We start from the raw sequence: 24,087 nt of genomic DNA on the forward strand, positions 1-24,087 counted from the left end.
TCCCTTGACTTTTAGGTTTGGTTTTACCATTTTTGCAAAAAAACATCATTAGGCTTTTGATTGGGATTACATTGAATTTATAGATTGCTTTGTATAACATTGTTGTCTTAACAATATTAATTCTTCCAATCCATGAACATGGGGTGTCTTTCCATTTGTTTTTTTGTTTCCTTTAATTTTTTTTTATCAGCAGTGTTTTATAGTTTTCAGTGTCTTCTTTTGCCTCCTTGGTTAAATTTATTTCTAAGCATTATATTCTTTTGGATGCTATTGAATGGAATTGTTTCCTTAATTTCCTTTTTGATTGTTCACTGCTAATGAGAAGAAATGGAACTGTTTTTTCTTTGAGTGTTGAAATCAGATCTGGCTTTTGAATGTGAAATTCAAAATCACATCCTGCAACTTTACTGAATTCATTTATTAACTCAGTTTTTTTTTTTATCTTTAGGTCTTTCTACATAAAAGATCATGTCATCTGCAAATAGTTTTACTTCTTTTCAGTTTGCGTGTTTTTAAATTTCTTTTTCTTTTCTTTTTTTAAGATTTTATTTATTTAACAGAGAGAGAGAGAGAGCGCGAGCAGAAGCAGGGGGAGTGGCAGGCAGAGGGAGAGGGAGAGGCAGGCTTCCTAGCCTGCCAGGTGCTGCTTAGATTTCTTTTTCTTGTCTAATTACTATGGCTAGACCTTTTAGGATTTTGCACTGAATAGAAGCAGTGAACTCTACCTCCATATTTATTCCTGATATTGGGGGAAAGCTTTCAGGCTTTCACCACTGAATGTGATATTTGCTGTAGGCTTTTCATATATGGTCTTTATTATGTTGAAGTTCCCTTCCATTTAGTTTTCATTTTGTTGGTATATCCCATCATTTTGGTGGAGCTTCCTGAGTAAAAGAGGCATATAACAGGGAAAATATTGAGGGTTTGCATAAGAAAATATCTTTATTTTTCTCTCTGTTATTGTTTCTATAATGATAGTTCAAAAACAATTTTTACTTAGAATTTTAGAGGCATTTTTTTCCTACGTGGCCTGTTTTGACTTTTCCCATCTAACAAAGCCTTTAGGATCTCTTATTTCGGATGTTCTGTAATTTTAATGATGATATGGTTGGTGCTGGTTTTGTTTGTTTTTCATTAATGATGACATATGTCCTTCAAAACTAGAAAAATACTTTTTTTGGTATCACATCTTTAATCATTCCTTCTTCTCTGTTCTCTTTGAAACTTACTAGTTGGGTGTTGGGCTTCTGAGATTGATCCTTTGATTTTCTTTTCTGTCACCCACCTGCAAATATTCTTTTATTTTCAAAATATTGTACATATCTTTACAATTTAAGGTCTCATATTTTTAACATTTTATTTTCAGGTGTATATCTCCACAGATCATATGCTTTCATTTCTCTTGGGGTAAAATCTAGGAATAAACAGCAAGATCATATGGTTGCATGCTTAACTTTTTAAGCAATGGGTAAACTGCTTTCCAAAGCGGTGGTAATATTTTACATACACATTGGCAATGTATGAGACTTCCAGTTCTTCTGTATATTCGTCAATAACTGGTATGGTCAGTCCTCTAATTTTAGACATTCTAATAGGTGTGTGTACTAATATCTCACTGGGTTTTAATTTGCATTTCTTGAATGCATTTTTTCATATGTTTATTTGCCGTTTATATATCATATATGTCTATTCAGATCTTTCACCCAGTTTTTTTTATTGGGTTGTTTGATTTCTTTACTGAGTTGTAAGAGCTCTTTTATATATATTTTTGGCTTACATAGTCTATTAGATATATGGCTTTTAAATATGATCTTCTGGTTGTGGCTTGTCATTTCATTCTCTAATCAGTATATCTTCCAAAGAGCAAATGTCCTCAATTTTAATGAAGTCCAACTTGTTAATTTTTTCCTTATAGTGTTGTATCTCATAAAGCTTTGCCAAACCCAGTATCAGAAAGATTTTCTCCAGTGTTTTTTCCTAAAAGTTTTCAAATGTTAGGTTTTACATTAAGGCCTTTAAATTTAATTTTTGTACATAATATGAGGTATGGATCAAACTTCTTTTTTTTCTTTTGCATATAAATATCTAGTTTTTCCAGCACCATTTGTTGAAAAAGCCACCATTTCTCCATTGAATTACTTTTATACCTTTGTCAAAAATCAATTGTCCGTTTGTATGGGTGTGATCTGTTTGTCTATTTTTATACCAGTAGCACACTCTTTGGATTACTGTAGCTTTATAATAAGTCTGGAAGTCAGGTAGTATATGTCCTTCAATGTTTTCTTTTTCAAACTTGTTTGTCTATTTTACATCTTTTGCATATCCATTAGAATGTTAAGGTCAGCTTGTCAATTTCTTCATAAAAAGCCTGAAAGATGGGATGCCTGGGTGGCTCAGCAGTTGAACGCTTGCATTTGTCCCAGGGCATGATCCTGGAGTCCCAGGATCGAGTCCCACATCAGGCTCTCTGCATGGAGCCTGATTTTACTTCTCCCAATGTCTCTGCCTCTCTCTCTGTGTTTCTCATGAATAAATAATAAATAAAATCTTTTAAAAAATGCCTGAAAGAATTATGGTTGAGATTATGATGAATCTATAGATCAATTTAGAAAGAGCTAATGTCTTAACAATACTGAGGTTTCCAATCCATGAACAGAGTATGTCTCGCCATTTATTTAGGCCTTCAGTTTCTCAGCAATATTTTGTAATTTTCAATGCACAGGTCTTGCATATATCTCGTGAAACCTACTTATAAATATTTCATATTTTAAGAGTGTTAAAAAAGAAAACCACAGGCCCAAAGTGGCATTACTTAGGCCAAGTCAACACTCAAGAATTATATTATTATATATTATATTATATTATATTATATTATATTATATTATATTATATTATATTATATTATTTATACCTAAATAACTGCAATTTCAACTACCCAGGAATGTAACTTATAACAAGTCAATTGGAATTTCCTGGTCAATACTAGGATATTTACTGATTTACCCCTTCTGCTTCTCTTAGGAGGGCAACCTTGTCTAAACAATACATTCCTTGCTAATAAATTCCTTTTTTCAAATGGTCTCTCTGCCTTTAAAATTATTTCTTTTGTTTAGCTCAGTGGAACATCTGTCTGCTAGCTACATGGGATGCTGCTGGCTTCATGAATCAATTAATAAAGCTATTTAGACCTTCAAAGTTGAATCTAACTTCAAAGTTGAATTGTTATTTAAAAAGGCTATGGTTAATAGTAGTTTTAAAATTTTAATTTGTGATTATCTGTTGCTACTATATAAAAATTCACTTGATTTTTATATATCATTTTTATATTCTGAAACATATACTAGTTTTAGTGTCTGGTTCATAGATCCCAGAGGGTTTCCTATGTATGTGATTATATTGACTGTATATAATGATCATTTTGCCTCTTCCTTTTCAGTCTCAGTGCCTTTTTTTGTCTTTTCTTAATGTATTATCTGGAACTTCCAGTACAGAATTATATAGAAGTAGTCTCTTGCTCCTGGTGGTAAAGGAAAAACTTTCAGTTTCTCATTATTAAGTATGTGTTAGCTGTATATGACATTTGTAAGATTGAAGAAGTTCCCCCTTTATTTCAGATTGTTGAAAACTTTTATTAGGTATAGATATTGGATAAAAACAGAAAGAGAGACTAACCATAAGAGATTCAACTATAGAGAACAAACTGAGGGTTACTGGAGGGGAGGTGGGTGTGGGGGATGGGAGAATGGGATGATGGGCATTAAGAGAGGGCATTTGATGTAGTGAACACTGGGTATTATATGCAACTGATGAATCACTAAATTCTACCCCAAAATCAATAATACACTGTATGTTTACTAATTTAAATTTAAATAAAACCAAAACAAAAGGGAATGGATGTTGGATTTTACCAAATGATTACCTATTAAGAAAATTACATGTTTTTTTTCTCTCTTAGTTTGTTAATGTAATAAATTACATTGATGAGCTTTAAAAAAATAACCGTACATTTCTGGAACAAACCTCATTTGTTCAGGATGTAGTATCATTTTTATATATTATTGGATCTAACTTGCTAAGATTTTAAGTGTCACATCTATATTTATAAGGTTTTGATGTGTAGTTTTCTTTAATATCTTTGGTTTTGGTTATCAGAGTGATACTGGCCTTATAAAATGAGTTGGGAAGTTTTTTTTTCCTCTGCAATTTCTGAAAGAGTTTGTGTAGAAATGATATTGTTTCTTTCTTACATGTTTGGTAGTGAAGCCATCTGGGCCTGGAGTGTCCTTTGTAGGTAAGTTGTTAAACAACAGATTTCAGTGTCTTTACTAGTTAGGGCCAGGCTGGTTATCTGTTTCTTCTTGAAGTTTTGGTAATCTTTATTTTTTTTTTTTTACTTATTTAAAAAATGATTCTGTTGGAGTAAAGTATACATAACCTTTTGCCACTTTAACCATTTTATTTTTTAATTTAAATAATCTCTATCCCAATCTCTATCCCCAGACTTTCAACCCCAAGATCAAGAGCTGCATGCTCTACTGACTGAGCCAGCCAGGCACCCTGGTAGATTGTCTTTAAAGGAAATTGTCCATTTCATCTATGTCAAATGTATTGGTGTAAACTTGTTTATGGTTATTCTTTTATTCATCTTTTAATGTCTGTAGACTATGTATCTATTGTTACCTCTCTCATTTCTAATATTGGTCATTGGTGTTCTATTTTTTCTTGACTCATCTGGGTAGAGGTCTCTTGATTTTCTGTTTCCTCAGAGACTTAGCTTTTAGTTTCATTGATTTTTCTCTGTGTGTGTGTTTTTTTCTACTTCACTTTGGTATTTATTATTTCTTCTCTTCTTTTTACCTTGTGTAAAAAATCATGTGGTTTTTGGTGCTAAGTTCTTTCATATTCTTGCTGATTTTCTATCAGTTGTTGAGAGAGAAGTTTTGAAGTATTCCAACTATAATTATGGATTTGTCTAATTTTTCTTAGTTCTGTTTTTGTATTTGAAGCTCTGTATATGCATTTAATATTGCTATATCTTCTTGATAGATTGATCATTTTATCATCATGTAATGTCCCTCTCTGTCCTTCATGATTTTCCTTTTTCTGAAGTCTACTTAATTGGATACATTTATAGCCACTCCTGCTTTCTTTTAACCACTGTTTGCATGTTATATCTTTCTTTCCTATTATTTTCTTTTTTAATATAATTTTTAAAGATTTTATTTATTTATTTTAGAGAGAGAAAGTGAGTGAGAGAGTATAAGCAGGGGGAGGGAGAGAGGGAGAAGCAGACTCCCAGCTGAGCAGGGAGGCCAATGTGGGGCTCTATCCCAGGACCCTGAGAGTATGACCTGAGCTGAAGGCAGATGCTTAACCGACTGAGCCACCCAGCACCCATCTCCTCTACTACTTTCATGCTACATATATTGTTATATTTGAAGTGAGTTTCTTGTAAACAGCAGATAGTTGAGTCATTTTAAAAATAAATTTGTGTAACTCAATTGATGTATCTACTGATGTGTTTAGATAATATGCATTTAATTATTGACATGTTAGAGCTTATGCTTGCCACTTTACTTTTATTTTGTGTTCCTCCTAGTTTTCATTTTTGTTTTCTTTTCCCTGTGGTTTCTGCAGATTACTTGAACATTTTTTTAGAATTCTATTTTGATTTATCCTTAGTGTTTTGAATGTACCTCTTTGTAAAGATTTTGCATGTTTGTGGTTACTATCAGTATTGTACCATATATACCTATGTAATCAATTATAATCTACTATTTGACATTATACTAGTTTGAGCAAAGTACAGAAACCATGTTGCCTTCAAACAGTAATTGTGTATGACTTAATTGTGTCTTTAATTGTGTATAATCCCTTGCAACTCCCTGAGATGTCACAAAAAAAACTGTCAGCATAGTCTTTCTTTACAAATATACTATGTGAGAATTTATGTCATTTCTCTTTCAACATAAACTTCTTGCAAAAGCTATAATACTATTACACTGATGGGACTGAAAAAATAAATACAATTTTAGTAACCAAAAAAAAAAAAAAAAGAAACAGTATCTTCTTTTAAGTCCCTTTACCTCTCTCATTTGTAATTGTCTTTATTTCCTCCATATTCATTACTAACTGTATAAGACAGCATTATGTTTTGCTTCAAACATCAAACTTCATTTAAAAAACTCAAAAGCAGAATGAATGTCTTTTGTATTTTTTTCCATTGTTTTTCTTTTTTTGCTGTTGCAAGTTTCTTCTTTTATCATAGTCTTTCTGTTTAAGAACTTACTCTTTTAGGTTAAGTTTGTTGATGACAACTTCTCTTCATTTTCTGAGAATTTCTTGACCTCCCCTTCATTTCTGAAGAATATTTTCACTGGATATAGTATCCCAGGCTGACAATTCTTAACTTCCAGTGTTTAAAAAATGTTTCTTCTGGCTTCCATGATTATCTGTTATTATTTTAATTGTTTTCCTCTTAAAAGCAAAATATTGTTTATGTCTCATGGCTGTTAAGAATTTTCCTTGTCTTTAGTTTGTCGAGTTTGATTTTTTTGTATGTGTCTTGGCATGGATTACTTTGTTTGTTTGTTTAGGGTTTCCTCAGCTTCTTGAATCTTAGATTTATGTCTTTTTCCAAGTTTGAGAAAATTTCAAATCTTGTTAGAATACATTTTTAGTCTGACTCTCTTCCTCTTCTCTTTCTGTTACTCTGATGACATGAATTTTGGAATTTTTGTTGTGGCCTCACAGATCTTGAGGTTCTATCATTTTTTTTTGCAATGAATTTTCCCTTCTTTATTCATACTGAGTAATTTCATGGAAGGTCATGGATTATTCCCCTCTGTCCTCTCCATCATATTGTTAGGCTTATCCAGTGAGTTTTTTTGTTTTTGTTTTTTTTTTTTTTTTTGGTTCATAAATTTCAGTTTAAAAATTTCTTTTTGGTTCTTCTTCATATCTTTTATTTACTTGTTGAGGCTTTTTAGTTTGTTTCAAGTCTTTAGAATTGCTCACTGAAGCATTTTTATGATGGCAGCTTTAAATTCATATCAAATTATTCCAACATCTATTTCATCTTGGCATAAACATTACTCTTGCATTATCCTTTCTCATTCAAAAGGTTCTTGGTAGGATGAATGATATTTTGGTTCTTGGTAGGATGAATGATCTTTTATTGTCTTGGACATTTGGGGCATTATGTTGTGAAACTCTGGATTTTATTTAGATCTTTTGTTTTAGCAGGCCTTCTCTGGCACTTTGCTGGTGGAGTCTGGAGGTCCTGCAAGGTCTGAGTTCTTCACTTTCAATTGACAACTCTGGTGGTAGTATGCTTCATTACCATTGGACAGGGGTAGAAGTTCAGTTCCTATGAAGCCTCTGCTGACACTACCTTGGCTGATAGGGAGGGAGAGTGCCTTCTTACATGCTTCCCATGGGGCCTCCACTTAACCCATGGGAGATGAGCCCATTGCTGCTTTGAGGTGGTGATTTTATTGCATTTCTTGAGATGATCGCACGATTATCCTTCTTTTGTCTGTTGATGACTTTTTTGAGTATTGAACTAACGTTCAATTCTGGAGTAAATCCCAATTCATCATTATGTCTTACCCTATTTGACATTACTGGATGAAATTTGATAGTATTTTACTGAGGATATTTGCATCTATAATCATGAAAGATACGGGTTAGTAGTTATTTTTTAACATCTTTATCTGGTGTTGGTAGCTGGGTAATGTGGCCTCAGAAAATGAATTGGGAAATATTCACTTACTTTTCTTCTTTCTAGAATTCTTCATACAAATTGGATATTATTCCTTTCTTAAATATTTGATACAATTCACCTGTGAAGCCATCTGTGCCTGTAGCTTTCTTTGTTGGAATGTTTTTATATTGAGAATTTGATTTCTTTAATGGATATAGAGCTAGTCCAGTTACTTCTTCTTGAGCCTTGGTAGTTTGTGTGTTTCAGTGAATTCTTACATTTTATCCAACTTATCTAATTTATTGGCATCAAGTGTGACATTGCATTATTATCCTTTAATGTCTGGAAGATCTTTTGTGATGACTGGTCTTTCAATTCTGATATGGATCATTTGAGTCTTCTCTCTTTTTATTCTTGATTAATCTGGAAAGCAGTAGTTGATTTTATTTAAAGAACAGTTATTTGTTTCATTGATTTTTTTGGCTGCCTTCCTTTTTATTTGATTTCTGCTCTTGATGATTTTATTTTCCTTCTGATTTTTTTGGGTTTAATTTGCTCTTATTTAATCTCTTAATTTGGAAGTTTAGCCATTCATTTGAGACCTTTATTTTTTCTACTATAAAGTTTTATCCTGTAAATTTCTATATGAACACTACATGAACTACATCCCATAGATTTTGATATGTTTTCAGGCAAATTAATATATCTGAAGATTTTCTAGTTATCTTTCTTTTACTGGTTTCTGGTTTAATTCCATTGAATTAAGAGAAGATTTTTTTTGTATGATTTTAGTCCTCTTAGCTTTGTAGATGTTTGTTTTATGGACCAAAATGTGGTCAATTTTGGTGATTTCTTTTTTGTTTGAGAGGAATATGTGTCCTGCTGCCATTGGGTAGTATGTTCTATAATTGTCAATTTTGTCAATGTAATTGATAGTATTGCTCAGTTCTCTATATTATTAATTTTTGTGTGCTTATTTTATTGATTACTGAAAGAGGAGTTTTTGAAGTCTCATAATTGTGGGCTTATATATTTTTCTTTTTAGTTACATTTTTTTCTAAATGTACTTTGAAGTTCTGTTGTTTGGTGAATATACAATAAGAGTTGTGTTGACTGTCATTATATGTCTCCCTTTTTAGGTCTGATAATATTTTGTTTTTAAGTCCATTTTGTTTGATTTTAATGTAACCATTCCTGCATTTTTTGATTATTGGTTGTATGGAAAGTGGGTTTTTAAATACCTTTTTCATCCAATTCAATCCAGTTTCTTTTAACTGAAGTTTTAAATCATTTTTATTTAATGTAACTAAGGATTGATTTGAATTTAAATTTACCAACTTGCTACTTGTTTCTTTTTTGTCTCATTTGTTCTTTGTTAGTTTTTCCCTCTTTTCCTGCCCTTTTCATATTAATTGAGCCTTTAAAAATGATTGTTTTATTTATGCTTTTTGTCAGTTATACTTCTTAAAAGTTTCATGGTGACTGCCCTAGGGCTCATAATGTATATCTCTAATTTATCCTACCCACCTTTAAATACTGTCTTACCATTTCACAAAGACTTTAAGAACTTACCACAGTAACTTTCAGTGCCTCTCCCTACCCTTGGCACTGTTGTCATGCATTTTACTTTTGTATACTATTAACCCCTCAACACAATGATACTATTTTTACATTAGAGAATCAATTACATTTTAGAATGATTAAAAATAATATGAAGAGTCTTTTATATTTTTACCATTTCTACAGATTTTCATTTCTTTGTATAGATGTGGTATAGTCCTCTTTCTGGTATGTTATTCCTTCTGAATGAAGAACTTTATCGCCATTTCTTTAGCACAGGCCTTCCGGAAGTGAACGAGAATTCTCTGGTTTTGATCATCTATGAAAGTCTTTATTTTGCCCTTATTTTTGAAAGCTTTTTTTTTTTTTTTTTTTTATTTATGATAGTCACAGAGAGAGAGAGAGAGAGGCAGAGACACAGGCAGAGGGAGAAGCAGGCTCCATGCACCGGGAGCCCAACGTGGGATTCGATCCCGGGTCTCCAGGATCGCGCCCTGGGCCAAAGGCAGGCGCCAAACCGCTGCGCCACCCAGGGATCCCTGAAAGCTTTTTTTTTTTTAAATCTCTATTTAGAATTTTGGGTTGGCAGGTCTTTTTTTAAAAAAATATTTTAAAGATGTCATTCTCTTTTCCTTTGGCTTGCATTGTTTCTGATAAGTCTTTTTTAATCATTATATTTCTTCCTCTGTCATGTGTCTTTTAAATATAATGACTTCCTCTGTCATGTGTCTTTTATCTCTGGCTAACTGCAAAATATCCTTTTAATCCTTTGTTTCAGAAATTTATACATGATGTGTCCCAGTCAATATAGCATCTGAGTTTAGATATTTTTTAAAATATTTTATTTATTCATGAAAGACACACAGAGAAAGGCATAGACATAGGCAGAGGGAGAAGCAGGCCCCTTGCAGGGAGCCTGATGTGGAACTCAATCCTGGGACCCCAGGATCACACCCTGAGCCAAAGACAGACACTCAACCACTGAGCCACCCAGTCAGCCCTTGAGTTTAGATCTGTCTGGCAGTAGTGAAGAGTGAGTAGGTCTAACCCTGCTGTTGTATCTGTGTGTGCTGCAGTGGGGAGGGGAGCTTAGGAACATCACATTTCTGGCAACGTCACTCCAGTAGAGACCTGAGTCCTGAGTGGCCCTTCTCTAGTGTGTGTCACTAAGCAACACAAGTTAGAGGCATCAGAGACTTCATTTTCTGAAGTTATCACTTTTTAATTTTCAGATAGCACAAAATAATTCAGAAGTGATGTCATTGTAAAAAATTACTGTTTTTTTGTACCAAAAGGATATTAGATTCACTGAAGAATGGAAAAAAGAAAATGAAGAGCCTAAGGAGGTACCTAAGAAGGAAGAAGCAGATGCCCTTCCCAAAGCTTTTCTTGCTTCAAGCAAGAATATACTAGAGAAGAACCAAATTAACTTCGGGAAGACTCAAATGACCAAGAGATTAGAGCCAAGTTTAAACTGGAAGGCCACTGTTGATTTCAAAGAGTATGTAGAAATTTGCACGAGGGCTTCTCCGATACATCCTCAGTAACCACATTTGCCTAGTTGTTAGTTTATGTCATGGGAGAAAGTCCAGAGTAGATGTTGACATGTCCCTCCATAATACAAGTCAGTCCCTCTCTGCTCTTCATATTCCAAGTAGAAGTATTTGGCGTGAATACGGCTTATGTGTGGGCACCAGAAGGGAAGGCAAGAGCACCATTGACTCAGTTGGTAGGTCAGGGCTAATATCATGTGAAAAAGATGATAAAAGACATGGAGGAATCTCACGGGCAATGTAAACGCAGTGGTAGGGACCTGAAGAAGTTAAGTGCTAGGTGAATTTAGAATGATTAAAATTATGTGAAGTGAATCAGGAAAATCTTGATAGAGACAGCATCTTATCTATTAACAGAACTTTAAGTAAATACCATAGAAAGGCTAGAGCCTCCAAAATATTAACAGGCTTAAGTGAAGCGGACACTAATTTAAAGAATGTCTGACATACAAAACGAGTTCCACTTAGGGATGTCTATAAATAGGTACCTAAGCACAGATTAAGGCCCTGTGTTTCATAAAAGCCGGCAGTCGGAGATGCCAAGGACTTTTTAAATTAGCATATAGCTTACAAATTTCAGCCTATTTTTAATGTTCCATGCAGTCCCCGATTGGGTAAAGCAAGAAGTGGCTCCCAGCTGGTCACAGGGGACCCTCACTTGCAGGGATTCTGAGAACCACGGAGTGAGTACATGTTGCCAGCAAACCCAGAGAGCAGATGGAAGGAGTCCTGGGGAAAAAGGAGATGCTTTTGCTCCTCTAAATCTCATCAATTTTGAGGTGTTTGATCTCTGTGACTCCTGTCTGAAGGAGTGTGAAAATGACAAAAACACAGGCTGCTCTGTTATGCTGGAAGGTGAATTTTAAAATACTGCTCTTCCCACGTGCTGGCATTTTTCAGTTATGAGTTTACCTATCCACTATGTAATGAAAACCCGCTATGTGCCAAGGACCACGCTAAACCTGGGAATCCCTGGAAAACCAGATCCAGGCCCTGTGGCAGGGTCGGGTGGGGAAGGGAAGTAACCAGGCAACTTTCACCCAGGGCAGGATGTGCCCAGAGTAGAAGGCTCCGAGTGAAGGGGCCTGCAGAGTGACAGTTCCTAGTACTTGGTCCTTATAAAAGAAATACTGGCCAAAATGTGCCTGAAAGACTGAAGGGACATCCCAGGTGTCAGATGAGGCTGGAACTCATACAGTTATTTTCTGTATTAGGAAAACATGTCACACGGGTGCATGAAAATGATTAAATCTTTATGTACATTTCTATTTTTAATTTCCTATCAATCCACAATAAGTTAATTTTAAAATGTTAATATATTTTTAGGCACAAAAGCTTACTAAGAGACACTCAAGAGGAAAAACATGGAGGAAGACTTGAAAGGTCAGGACCACCTGTTTCACCTGGAAGAGCACAGTTAGTTCGGTACGTATCTATTAAAAGGAGCCATCCTTTAAAGCCACCCTTTACCCAGTGGGCTAGTTAGCATGCAAATTTCTGGTGTTCTTATCATTACATCGGGTCCTCTACTGGACCCTTGGACCCAACTAGTATTGACTAGTTATAAAAATGATAATACTGAATTTCTTTGAATATATTTACAAGATATCCTTTTAGTGAAGAGTTCCTTGAAACACAGGCATCTATTGGTACTAGTTAACTCTCTGTAAACAAATGAATTTAATGCTAATTGCCATGAGTTGAGTGATAGGAGAACTGGGCTCTTTGCTGATCTCTTACTTTTGAACAATCCTATCACAGCAAGGGTAAGTCATCTTCCTGAGCCTCATTTTACTCATCACTCGTGGCACTGCCAATCCTAACGTGATAGATGTTATTTCTCATTAAAACAGCCATCAGGGCAGCCCGGGTGGCTCAGCGGTTTAGGGCCGCCTTCCGCCCAGGGCGTAATCCTGGAGTCCCGGGATCGAGTCCCACATCGGGCACCCTGCATGGAGCCTGCTTCTTCCACTGCCTGTGTCTCTGCCTCTCTCTCTCTCTCTCTCTGTGTCTCAGGAATAAATAAAATATTTTAAAAAACAGCCATCAATAGAAGGCTAGTAAACTTCTGACTCCATTTTTATTTTGACAACAAAAGTGGCATATGTGGAGGAGGGTCAGCTACTTTTGTTAGTGAGTTTGGGGTAGTAGTGGGAAGAAATGCAGACATTTCACATTATAAAGTTTGTGCACGCAGAAAAAGAAGAAACTTTAAGACACCCTACTACATTAATCCTATATTCTCGGGTTCAACATAATAAATTATTTGATTTATTTGACAATTTTTAAAACTTTTTATTTTGAAATAATTACAGATTCACAGAATGCTGCAAATATAGTACAGAGGAGTCTCATACCCTTCACCTAGCTTCTCCCAGTGGTTGCATCTTGCATAACTATACTATAGCACCGAAACCAGGAGACTGATATTGATATAATGTGCATGTATCATTTTCTATCACTTTATTCCATGTAGATGTGTGTGATGACCATGTCAGTCAGTGTGTGGAAGGGTTCCATCACCACTGGGAAGCCGCTCTTGCCACCTCTTTATAGTTATGCCCACACCTCTTCCCTATAATCCTAACTCCTGGCAACCATTAACCTGTTATCCACTTCTATAATTTTATCATTTTGGGAATATCATGTAAATGGAATTATACACTTTTGATATTGACTTTGTTTTCATCACTATAATACCCCTAAGATCCATCTAAGTTGTTGCATATGTTCATAGTGCGTTTTTTTTATTTTTTATTTTTATTTATTTATTTATTTATTTATTTATTTATTTATTTATTTATTTATTTTTGCTGAGTAGCATTCCATGGTGTGGTTGTACCATCATTTATTTAATTATTCACCTATTGGGAGCATTTTCATTGTTTGCAGCTTTTGGATATTAAAAATAAAGCTGCTATGAACAATCATAATAAGGCTTTTATATGGATGAAGTTTTCATTTCTCTAAGATAAATGTCCAGTTGCTGACACATAATAATTGTGTAGCTTTTTAAGAAACTATCTAACTTTTCCAGACTGGCTGTACCATTTAGTTCCCATCAAACACTTAGGGGAAACTGAGTTTCTCCTCATCCTTGCCTTTGCATCCAAACTTTTTTTTGGTTTTGGTTTTGAGCTATTCTACAAGATGTATAGTATTATCTCATCATGGTCTTAGCATTTCCCTAATGGCTAGTGATGTTGAACATCTTTTCATGGGCTTATTGCCATCCATATATATTCTCTAGTGAAATGTCTCTTTGTCTTTTGTTTATTATGATCACTTTTTAAATGTTGAGTTTTGAGAGTTCTTTATTCTGGATATCCTTGATTGAATATGTAGTATGCAAATATTTCCTTCTCCCTGTAAGTTGTTTCCTCATCGTTTTTATAGAGTCTCTCTCATAGAATAAGGTTTTACTATTGATGACGTTCAATTTATCAATGTTTTCTTTTATGGGTTGTTTTGTTTTTGTTTTTAAAGATTTATATGTTTATTTTAGAGATAAAGAGAGAGAGAGTGCATGGGGAAGAGAAGGGGAGAGGGAGAGAGTCTCAAGCAGGCAGACCCTGTGCAGGGCTCAATCTTACAACCCTGAGATTGTGACCTGAGCCCAAACCAAGAGACGGATGCTCAACTGACTGAGCTACCCAGGTTCCTGTATGGGTTGTATTTTTGATGTCATGTTTAAGAAGTCCTCATGAAGCCCTTGGTCCTTAAGATTATCACCTATTTTTTCTAAAAATGTTTATAGTTTTACATTATAAAGCCTATGGCCTTTTTCTTTTTCTCATTTTTAGTGTGAGACTTTGGTCAAGATTTAGTTGTTTTTTTTTTTTTTTTTAAAGTGGAGGTCCAATTTCTCCAGCACCATTTAATGAAAAGGTTATCTTTCCACCATTGAATTACTTTTGTATCTTTCTTCAAAATCAGTTCGGTGTACATATGTGGGGCTATTCTGGGTATCTGTTCTATTCCACTGATTTTTTTTTTTTTTCATCTAGCCCCTCACCACCACCACACAATCTGTATTACTATAGCTGTATAGTAAATTTTGAAGTCTGGAAAAGTGATTTCTCTCACTTTATTCTTTTTTTTTTTTTTCAAAAATTGCTTTTAGTTATTCTAGTTCCTTTCCTTTCTGCATAAATTTTAGAATAATCTTGCTATATCTCTAACAGAAAAAGATCACTGATGATTTTCTTGGAAATTACATTAAATATCTATATTCATTTGGGAAGAATTGATATTTTTACTATGTAGAATCTTCCAATCCATGAATATTGTATATCTCGGTTTATTTAAGTATTTGATTACTTTCACTAATGTTTTATGGTTTTCAGCATACAAGTATTGTGCATTTTTTCTTAGATTTACAACTAGAAGTGGAAGTTCCAGTGCTGTATTGGTCAGCAGTGATTAAAGTGAACAATAGCCTTGTTTGTTCTCAATCTTAAGGGGAAAGTATTTAGTCTTTCACCATTAAGTATGATGATGGTGTAGGTTTTTGTACAAATATTCTTTATCAAGTTGATAAAGGTCCCTTCTGTTCTTGGTTTTCTGAACATTTTTATTCACATTTGGGTGTTCATTTTGATCAAATCTTTTTTCTACATCAATTGTATAATCATGTCATTTTTCTTCTATAGGCTGTTAGTGTGGTTGATTACACTGATTGATTTTTGAATACCAAATCAGCCTTGCAGCTCTGTAGTAACCCCACTTGGTCATAGTGCACTCATCCTATTTATAGGTAGCTGAATTAGGTGCTTAATATTATGTTAAATAGGTGCTTAATATTATGTTAAGAATTTTTGCATCCACAATCTTGAGAGATATTGTATTGGTTTTTGTTTTTGTTTACTGTCTTTGGTTTGATATCAGGCTTTGTAAAATGAGTTCCCTCCTATTCTATTTTCTAGAAGAGATCATATAAAATTTGGTGTTCTTCTGTGTGGTAAAATTCTACAGTGAAACTATCTGGGTCTAAAGACTTCTGCTTTGGGTTTTTTAATTGTGAATTAAATTCTCTTAATAATTGTGCTATTCAAATTATGTGTTTCATATTGGGCAAGTTGTGATAGTTTATACTTTAAAAGAACGGTCCATTTTATCTAGATTGTCAAATGTGTGTATAGTTGTTCATAGTTTTCTCTTATTATTCTTTTGTTGTCTGCAGGATCTGTAGTGATATCCCATGTTTCATCGTTGGTACTGGTATTTGTGTCTTTTCTTTTTCTTGTCAGTTATACTAGAGTTTTGTCAATTTTATTGATCTTTTCTTTAAGCAGCTCTTTGTTACTGATTTTTCAAATTGTTTTTCTGTTTTAATTTTATTGATTTCTGCTCTTTAGTATTTCCTTTTTTGTTTGCATTGGGTTTACTTTATTCTTTTTTCTAGTTTCTTTAGACTTAAGTTTAGATTATTGAATTGAGACTTCTATTTTCCCATGCAAACATTTAGTGCTATATAATTCCCTTTCTGCACTGTGTTAGCTGTTATCTGTGTACAAAAGTTTTTGATATGTTGTATTTTCATTTTAATTTCTGTTCAGTGTGGTTTTTTTTTTTTAAATTTCCCTTGAGGCTCGCTTCTTTGACCCAAGTGCATTTTTTGTTTGTTTGTTTCCAGACTCTTGGAGATTTTTCCTCTTCTGTTTGTTATTGATTTTTTTGTTTGATTTCATTATGGGCAATGAGCACACACTATATAATTTTAGTTCTCTTAAATTTGTTGAGGTTTTGTGTGGCCACACTATCTTGGTATAGAGTCTTTGGGTGCTTAAAAGAATGTAGAGCCTGCTGCTGTTGGAGTATTCTGTAAAAGTGGATTAAATCATATTGTTTGGTGGTGTTGATTTCTTCTATATCCTAGCTTATTTTCAGTCCAGTTGTTCCACAAATTGATGAGAGAGTAGTATTGATGTCTCTAAGTATAATTTTTCTGTTTCTCATTTTAGTTCTATTTTTGCTTTATGCATTTTGCAGCTCTGCTGTTTGGTGTGTACATATTTGGGATTGATATGTCTCTGTCATTATGTAATGTTCCTCTATGTGCCTTGTCATTTTCTTTTTATTGATGTCTACCTAATCGGATTATTTTATAGACACTTCTGCTTTCTTTTGATTGTTTACATGGTGGGTTTTTTTCCTCTTTTTCTTTCAAACTAATGATATTATATCATTACATTTGAAATGAGTTCCATGTAGGTAGCACTTGGTTGATTCTCTTTTCTTTTTCTTTTTGGTACAGTAAGTTAAATTCTTTTAATTGGTGTATTTAGATCTTTTACCTTTAATGTCATTATTATGTTAGGGCTTAAGTTTGTCATTATATATATATATTTTTTTCTGTTCATTGTTTTTGTTTTTGTTTTGGTTTTGGTTTTCTTTCTCTCCATTCTCTCTAACCCTTTCTTCCATGAATGTCTTTTTTATCTATTACCTTTTGGAGCATGGTAAAAGAATGGGTAATTTTTAGGTTTTAATAATGTTTGAGATTCTATGATTCTCTTAATTTTTCTGAATCTTATTTAAATTTTATGTTTTAGCAGGCTTCCTCCTACATCACATTGGTGGAATAAGATGTGTATTGTCTCCTCAGGTTAGAGAAGGAATTACAAGTTTTCAATTAGGCCTTCATTGACAACTTGGGGAGGTGAGCAAGGGGCTTCTCATCATTTTTAACTGGTAATGGAAGTTCAAGCTCTGACTAGGTCTCTGTAGATAACAGAGAGGAAGAGACTCTGTTTATTTGTCAGTGGGGGTTGGGGTTGGTGGAAATCCTGACTCTCCATTAGGTCTCTTCTGACACAGGGATTAGGGAGTTTTGTTGTAGTCTGATAAAGGTAGAACACTCTTCTCTTAGCATTGTTAGCAGAAGTGGGGGTGAGCCACAGTGTTTTCTGTGGTGTTGACTAGAATAGATCATCTGTTGCCTAAAAGTTTTCTATCTTGTTAAGCTGTTCCTTTTCTGGTCCTCTGAGTAGAAAGAGCAGGCTTTTCCTAGGCGCTTTTTTTCCTGTGCCCACTGATATTTCTGCATCACTACTTCTCTAGTACCCAATCTGGAATACACGAGACAAAAAAACCCAAGGAACTCACCATTGTGTTGCTCCTCAAGTCTGTAGATCCCTAAATAGTCTTTCTTCTCCTTTCAACCTGTCAGAGTCCTATCGTGTTTGTTTTATATATAATATCCAGGATTTTTATGTACTTAAGATCTACTTCATCTTTCCTAAACTAAATGTTTGGCCTTACATGTTTCAATTTTTAGTCAAATTTTAGTGAGTCAGAGAATTCTAGAGTAATAGATAAGGGTAAAGGGGTAGTATATCCAAGCAACAACCATTACTCTGATAAAAATGTGAACTTCTCTATGTCTCTTCTTAAGTGGATATAATGATGTAGTAGAGAAGTATTTCTTAAGGTGGAGTTCATAGGTCAGTGAAACAATGAGATTTACTTATTTTTACCTCCCAAATGTATGGTTGCTATGGGGCAGGACCGGAAGGGAACCTCATAAAATAGGGAAAGCCATTTAAGGTTATATGTCAAAGGGTTCATCATTGGAAAAAGAGAACAGCTTTCCTTTGAGGTACTGATTTTTTTTTAACATGATTTGGGAGTGATTGGGTCAACCCAGTGCACCTTGCTCTTAACTCCAGGAGCTTGCTAGGCTAAGGGAAAGTACATTTAGGGATTCTCTGGAGGATATAGGTTATTTAGTATATGTTTCAATCTGGGACCTTTGAGTTAAATTTACATTGGTTCTTAAGTAAGCCTTATCTACCAGATTTTGCTCTGGAACCGAACCAGGTTCCTGATATTTGTTGGATAAGAGAATACATTAAACTGAAATGGCTTGATCATGTGGCTTGATGAATTGGAACAGGCACTTCAGTTCAGGATTTCAGTTTCACTCCACTGCAGCCCAGACAGCACAGGAGCATCATTCTGCATGACTCTCTGTGCAAAAGCACCTTTCAAAAAAAATAATAATCTTAAAAATTAATAAAACTCAGGGGCACTTGGGTGAGTCAGTCAGTTAAGCATCTGCCTTCAGCTCAGGTCATGATCCCAGAATCCTGGGATCAGGCCCTGGCTCCACTTCAGGCTCCCTGTTCAGCACGGAGTCCGCTTCTCCCACCTGCTCTACCTACCCCCTGCTCATGCTCTCTCTCAAATAAATAAACAGAAGATCTTTTTAAAAATTAATAAAACTTGAAAGTTACTTCTGTGCAATTATTAGAAATATGCTTTCTCCTTTGCTTCAAAACAGAATGAGGAAAGACATTGAGAGAAGAGATCACACAGGGGGATTGGAGGGAAGAGAGGATGGAGCGAAAGAGAAAATGAGAATGAATTAGATATGGTGATGAAAGCTTGAGTGAACTTGCTGGTATCCATGGCCCTGATGTTGAGTTAGAAGCTTCTAGAGCAGTGAGGAACAAAGTGTACTCCCTTTCATAAAAGAGACACCCTTCCTGTGGGCATTTGCAGTGCTGCCCAATTGAACTCTCTCTGATGATAGAAATGGTTTCTATCTGAGCTTCTGGTATAGTAGGTGAGTGTTGAGTGCTTGAAATGTGAAATTTTGACTGAAAAACTGAATTTTTAATTGTATTTCATTTCAATTTGATAAATATAAACATGATTCAATAAATAAATTTAAATAAATATAAACATAAATAACCAGAAGATATTTAACTTCTATGACTTGTGGCTGCCTTTTTGTACAGCACAGCCATAGGACATATACTTAATGCCTTTGTTCATTTCTTACTATTTTCTTTATTATTATTGCATGCAAAGCAATAATAATGAACTGCACCTGGTACAGAGACAGGGATTTATTCATCTCCTTGCTTAGATCTTAACAAAGATCTTTAGAACTCAGAAGGTATTGGTACCTTATACATTGCTTATGCTCATATTGCTGAAATATTAATGATTATAACCACATCCATTTTGTAGCATAAATATGTTTATTATATGTGGTGGTTGTTACTGTTCTTAGTAAGAGTGCTGAGAAGATTGAGGAAATTCTTAGTGACAGCTCCTCAGAGAATGAGGAAGATGAAGAACCACCTGATCATCGTCAGGAAGCAAATGCAGATTTGCCATCTGAATATTGGCAAATTCAGAAACTGGTGAAATATTTAAAGGTAAGACAAACTTCTTTGTATTGTGTTTACAATGATTCTTTTAATTCCTTTCCTAAAAATGTATATTCTACTTCCAAATTGATTATATATATATATTTTTTCAAATAAGAGTAGTAAAAACTCCTGTTATTATTTAAATGTGCATGGGGAACGGTCTTATTACCCTGTGTGCACAGGGGAAGGTCTTATTACCCTGAGGATAGCACGGTTAGTCCTCGTGGAGCAGCCGGTCTGCCTGGTACCAACCCTTTCCCCTGGGCCATGGTAGCCAGCAGCTATTATGACTTGCCATCATTTTACACCTTGCAGTATGCTGTGGCATCAAGAGCATGGATTTGTTTTAAAGTTGGACTATAATTTCTAGGCTGTGTTACTTACCAACAGTATGGCTGTTGATTATAGCTTTGAGCCTTATTTTTCTTAACCTATGGAAAATAGGTTAATACCTGTCATATATATATATAAAATAGGAAAATAGGTTAATACCTGTCCTATAGGATTACTTCAGGGTTGGTAAAGCATATTTGAAAGATGTGGATAGTGTTTGGTACATTGTAGATACTTAAAATATATCAGTCCCTTTTCATTACTCTCAACATAATATGTGTAAACACATGTTACATAATAATGGCCTGTGTAATGCATTTAAGACTTGAATGGGGGCAGGGCAGGGAAAATGATTTGCCAAAACCCAGATTAATATCAGTGGATAACTGATATTGATAATGTCTAGGTAGGCCAGGACTAAAGCAATAGTTGAGAAGTACTCTTAAAAACATTTTTACTTAACTAATAGTTTCCTCCAGTTTTTCTACATGATCAAGTGAATCAAGGGCATTTGCCAGTGGCTTTGCAATATGTAAAGATATTTATGTGGCTCCTAAATTACTTAAGGCTACTTTTCTGGTGCCCTTGAGGTCCTTCAAAGCTGACAGGTAAAATAGTTTATACATACATTTTTGTGAATTCAATAAACGTCCTCTGCATGGACACAGCTTTGTAGCTGAAAAAGTTGCTTTAGAAGAAAAATATGCCCCCTTTCTTAGCATGGTCCCAGCTGCAATTCCTTGTATTTCTCAGGGAAAAAAATCTATGTTTTCCTGAATCCCAAGAAAAATTAATCAAGAAATTGGGAAAAAGTATTCTAATTCTCCACTGCAACATAGATTTCAATGGCCAGACCAGGATCCAGGCAAGCAAATCAAAGATTTTCATCATTAAAAAAGGATGGGAGCTTCTGTGAAGCAAATCTTAATGCCCACCTTAGGTACTATGCTTTTGAAAGCCTAGTTATTAAATGCTTTGTTTTAAAATTTCATCTTAAGAATAATATCTTTTAAATAGTAAATATTTTTATATCAACTTCAATTTTTAAAATGGCTTTGATTTGGCATTTATTTCATGGTCATGTTTCCCTCTTTTAGTGGAGATCACTTTTACATGTTATTGCAATAGATATGTTTGAGGTTTTTTTTAATAGTAAACCTCTGAAATTTTTAGCATATCTATCACAAAAAATGATATACTATTTATTATTATGGAAAACTTTTAGGATCATCATTATCACCTAAAAATATATAAATACAATTTGGGAAAAAACATGGAATGATTATCATTTCAAGAATTCCTAAGAATTTGGAGATCTTATTCTGGGATCTTGAATATTCCTATCCTAGGAATTTGGAAACTATCTGGAGCACAGGCTGGAGGTCAGCCCCCATGGTCAGGCACATGCCCTTGGTGGGTGTCTTTGCATACAAATCATGCAGTCAACATAGTGGTTCAGCCTAGCATGCACAGCACCAATGTCCAGACTCAGAAGACCTTCCTGATGGTAGGAAGGACCGTGGATCTTCCCACCATCTCTCCTGTACTCATAAAGCACATGTCACTCTGCAGGGGGGGGGGGGGGGAGGAGGGAAATGCATCAGAGAATTTTGCCACCTAGCACTTGAGCAACTTGAGCCAAATGGGAGTCCTGGTGTTTATACAAAGAATTCTGGTCTGTTAACTTTATTTCATTAGTCAAAGGAAATAAAGAGTCAACAGGAAAGACGCATGGATAGACCAGGAGGCGCACTACCAGAGCAGTTAGAAGCATGACTTTCCATGTTAGAAAGATTCTAATTGGGTCAGGCGTCCGCCACTTACTGGCCCAGTAGCCTTGAGGTATTTGACTGACCTCAGTGAGTTTCAGTTTGTTTTCTCATTGGTCAAGTTGGCAAAAACAAAGGTTCTCATGTTTTATGATTATTATGAAAAAGATCTGACACATATAAAGTGCTTAGCAGAAAGTACTCAGTACTCGTTAGTAATAATAATGACTTCTATTACATATTATTATTATTATAGACAACATATGGTGTGGAGTCTTCTGGACTTGCAAAGCTGGCCTTCAGCTTTTGCTTTAAATTTTCTAGCAACCAATAAAAGGAGGGAAATAAAGAGTTAATACCATGAGGGAAAGACTTTTACCATCATGAGGTAAAAATAGCCCAGTTGCCAATGTGTGTAACTGATCCTGGTACTAAGAGCAGAAAGAATTTTCTCCCTGAGGACTTAATGAAGCAGACAGTGAGTGTGGTAGTGAATGACATCCTTAATAATATCCTCCCAGTGAACATGGCAATGAGAGTTTCTCGTAATAGCCTAACTATTGGATAACTATCTTGAGTTTTTCGACTATTTAGGATAAGTCCATATAAATTAGGCCAAAAAGGGATGCACTATTTCTGTCCCAGAACAGCTAAGGAAAACATTTATTGATGAAGTGCTACTTAAGCTTGCACAAGTTATTCATCAATAAATCATGTGCAAATGTGATACTTTTGGCCAGACAGTAAATTGCTTGGAATTATTATAGTTCCCACAGGTAGATATTCTTAACATAGCCAATAAAAGAAAAAGTATATCTACAAATGATTTCAAGCTTTTTTTGACACAGATAAATGTTTTATATGGGGACACAAAAGGATATTAAAAGTCTATGAAATGCAAAATTGAATGTCTCTAGGTAATCTCAAAATAAATACACCTGACATTTTAATTGCAGACTTATGCCTTAAATGTAGACTTACACTAGTAGAAAAATGTTAATGTTGACCTGACTTTCTACTTACCATTTTCCAAGTACAGCAATGTCTGTAATTGTTGAAAAAAATTTGATGAGCTCATTAATACCCAAACAGGTCAATGAACTATAGCTTGTTATTTATCCAGAGCTATGAGCTCAGATCTTGGCATGTAAGTAAAGGGAATTTATATTTAATTATTTGGCTTTGACATACATTCATTTCAACTTACAAGTTTTATATATGCATATATTCTTTTAATCTAGATTTTTAGAATACAATTTGATTTTTAAACTAATGAAGACTTTGCATTTTTACTTTTTAACCTTCCAACTTCTTCCTCCCCCCACACACATAACAGATGACTCTGTACCCGAATTCTAAAAGAAGCAATAAAGCACCTTTTCAGCTTCCTTAGCAAGATACACATTCTTTCTTCTGCTATCTTTATGGTTCAGCTTGTCTGTCTTGTCAGCTACTCAAATGGAAAGACCGTATTAAACTCACTTCTATGTCTTGCAGAGTGCCTAGCCAGTGAGTACAGGCTTGTCTCTCTACCCTCTGCTCAGGAGGTATGACGGGGAGAGAATGGGTTCCCAAAGGGCCAGGCTCTGCTGTTCTTCATGCTCAGCTCCTTGAGAGCAGTTTTTCCTCCCTGTGAGCCAGTCATTCCTTCTGCTCTTGACATCTTTCCCACCTTCTCTTACCCTCTCCCTTTCCTGTTCCCTTTCTGCATGTAGATATGCAATTTTATTGCTGTATATGCTAGCTTTCTATGGGTATTATTTTTCCCCTGGCCAGGGCTGCTTTAAAATCTCACAATTAAAATGTTTTGCTTTGGATCGATTCCAGCAATTGGGGAAGATAGTTTGTTAAGGTGCCTCCCACGCTGATTCTGTGAAGTTTTGTAAAATGTGGAAGTTTTACTACTCAACCAGTTACATTCACAAAGAACCCCTTTATGAAATAGGAGGAGAGTTGCAGAATTTTATTTTGTTTGGAAATGTGGATTAGTCACAAGTATTATA

At 34.7% G+C, this 24,087-nt stretch overlaps 1 protein-coding gene across 1 annotated transcript in view; it reads left to right on the top strand.

The window, feature by feature from the left end:
* The window catches only part of ODAD2 (outer dynein arm docking complex subunit 2), a 187,238-nt gene that overhangs the window by 15,274 nt on the left and 147,877 nt on the right, over positions 1-24,087 (top strand). The window contains exons 7-9 of the mRNA XM_041764881.1: positions 10,561-10,766; positions 12,145-12,243; positions 19,841-19,988. Coding sequence (XP_041620815.1) covers positions 10,561-10,766; positions 12,145-12,243; positions 19,841-19,988 — 453 coding nt within the window. The remainder of the gene's footprint in view (positions 1-10,560; positions 10,767-12,144; positions 12,244-19,840; positions 19,989-24,087) is intronic.

This window comes from Vulpes lagopus, chromosome 8 (assembly GCF_018345385.1).
Source record: "Vulpes lagopus strain Blue_001 chromosome 8, ASM1834538v1, whole genome shotgun sequence".
Lineage (NCBI taxonomy): Eukaryota > Metazoa > Chordata > Mammalia > Carnivora > Canidae > Vulpes > Vulpes lagopus.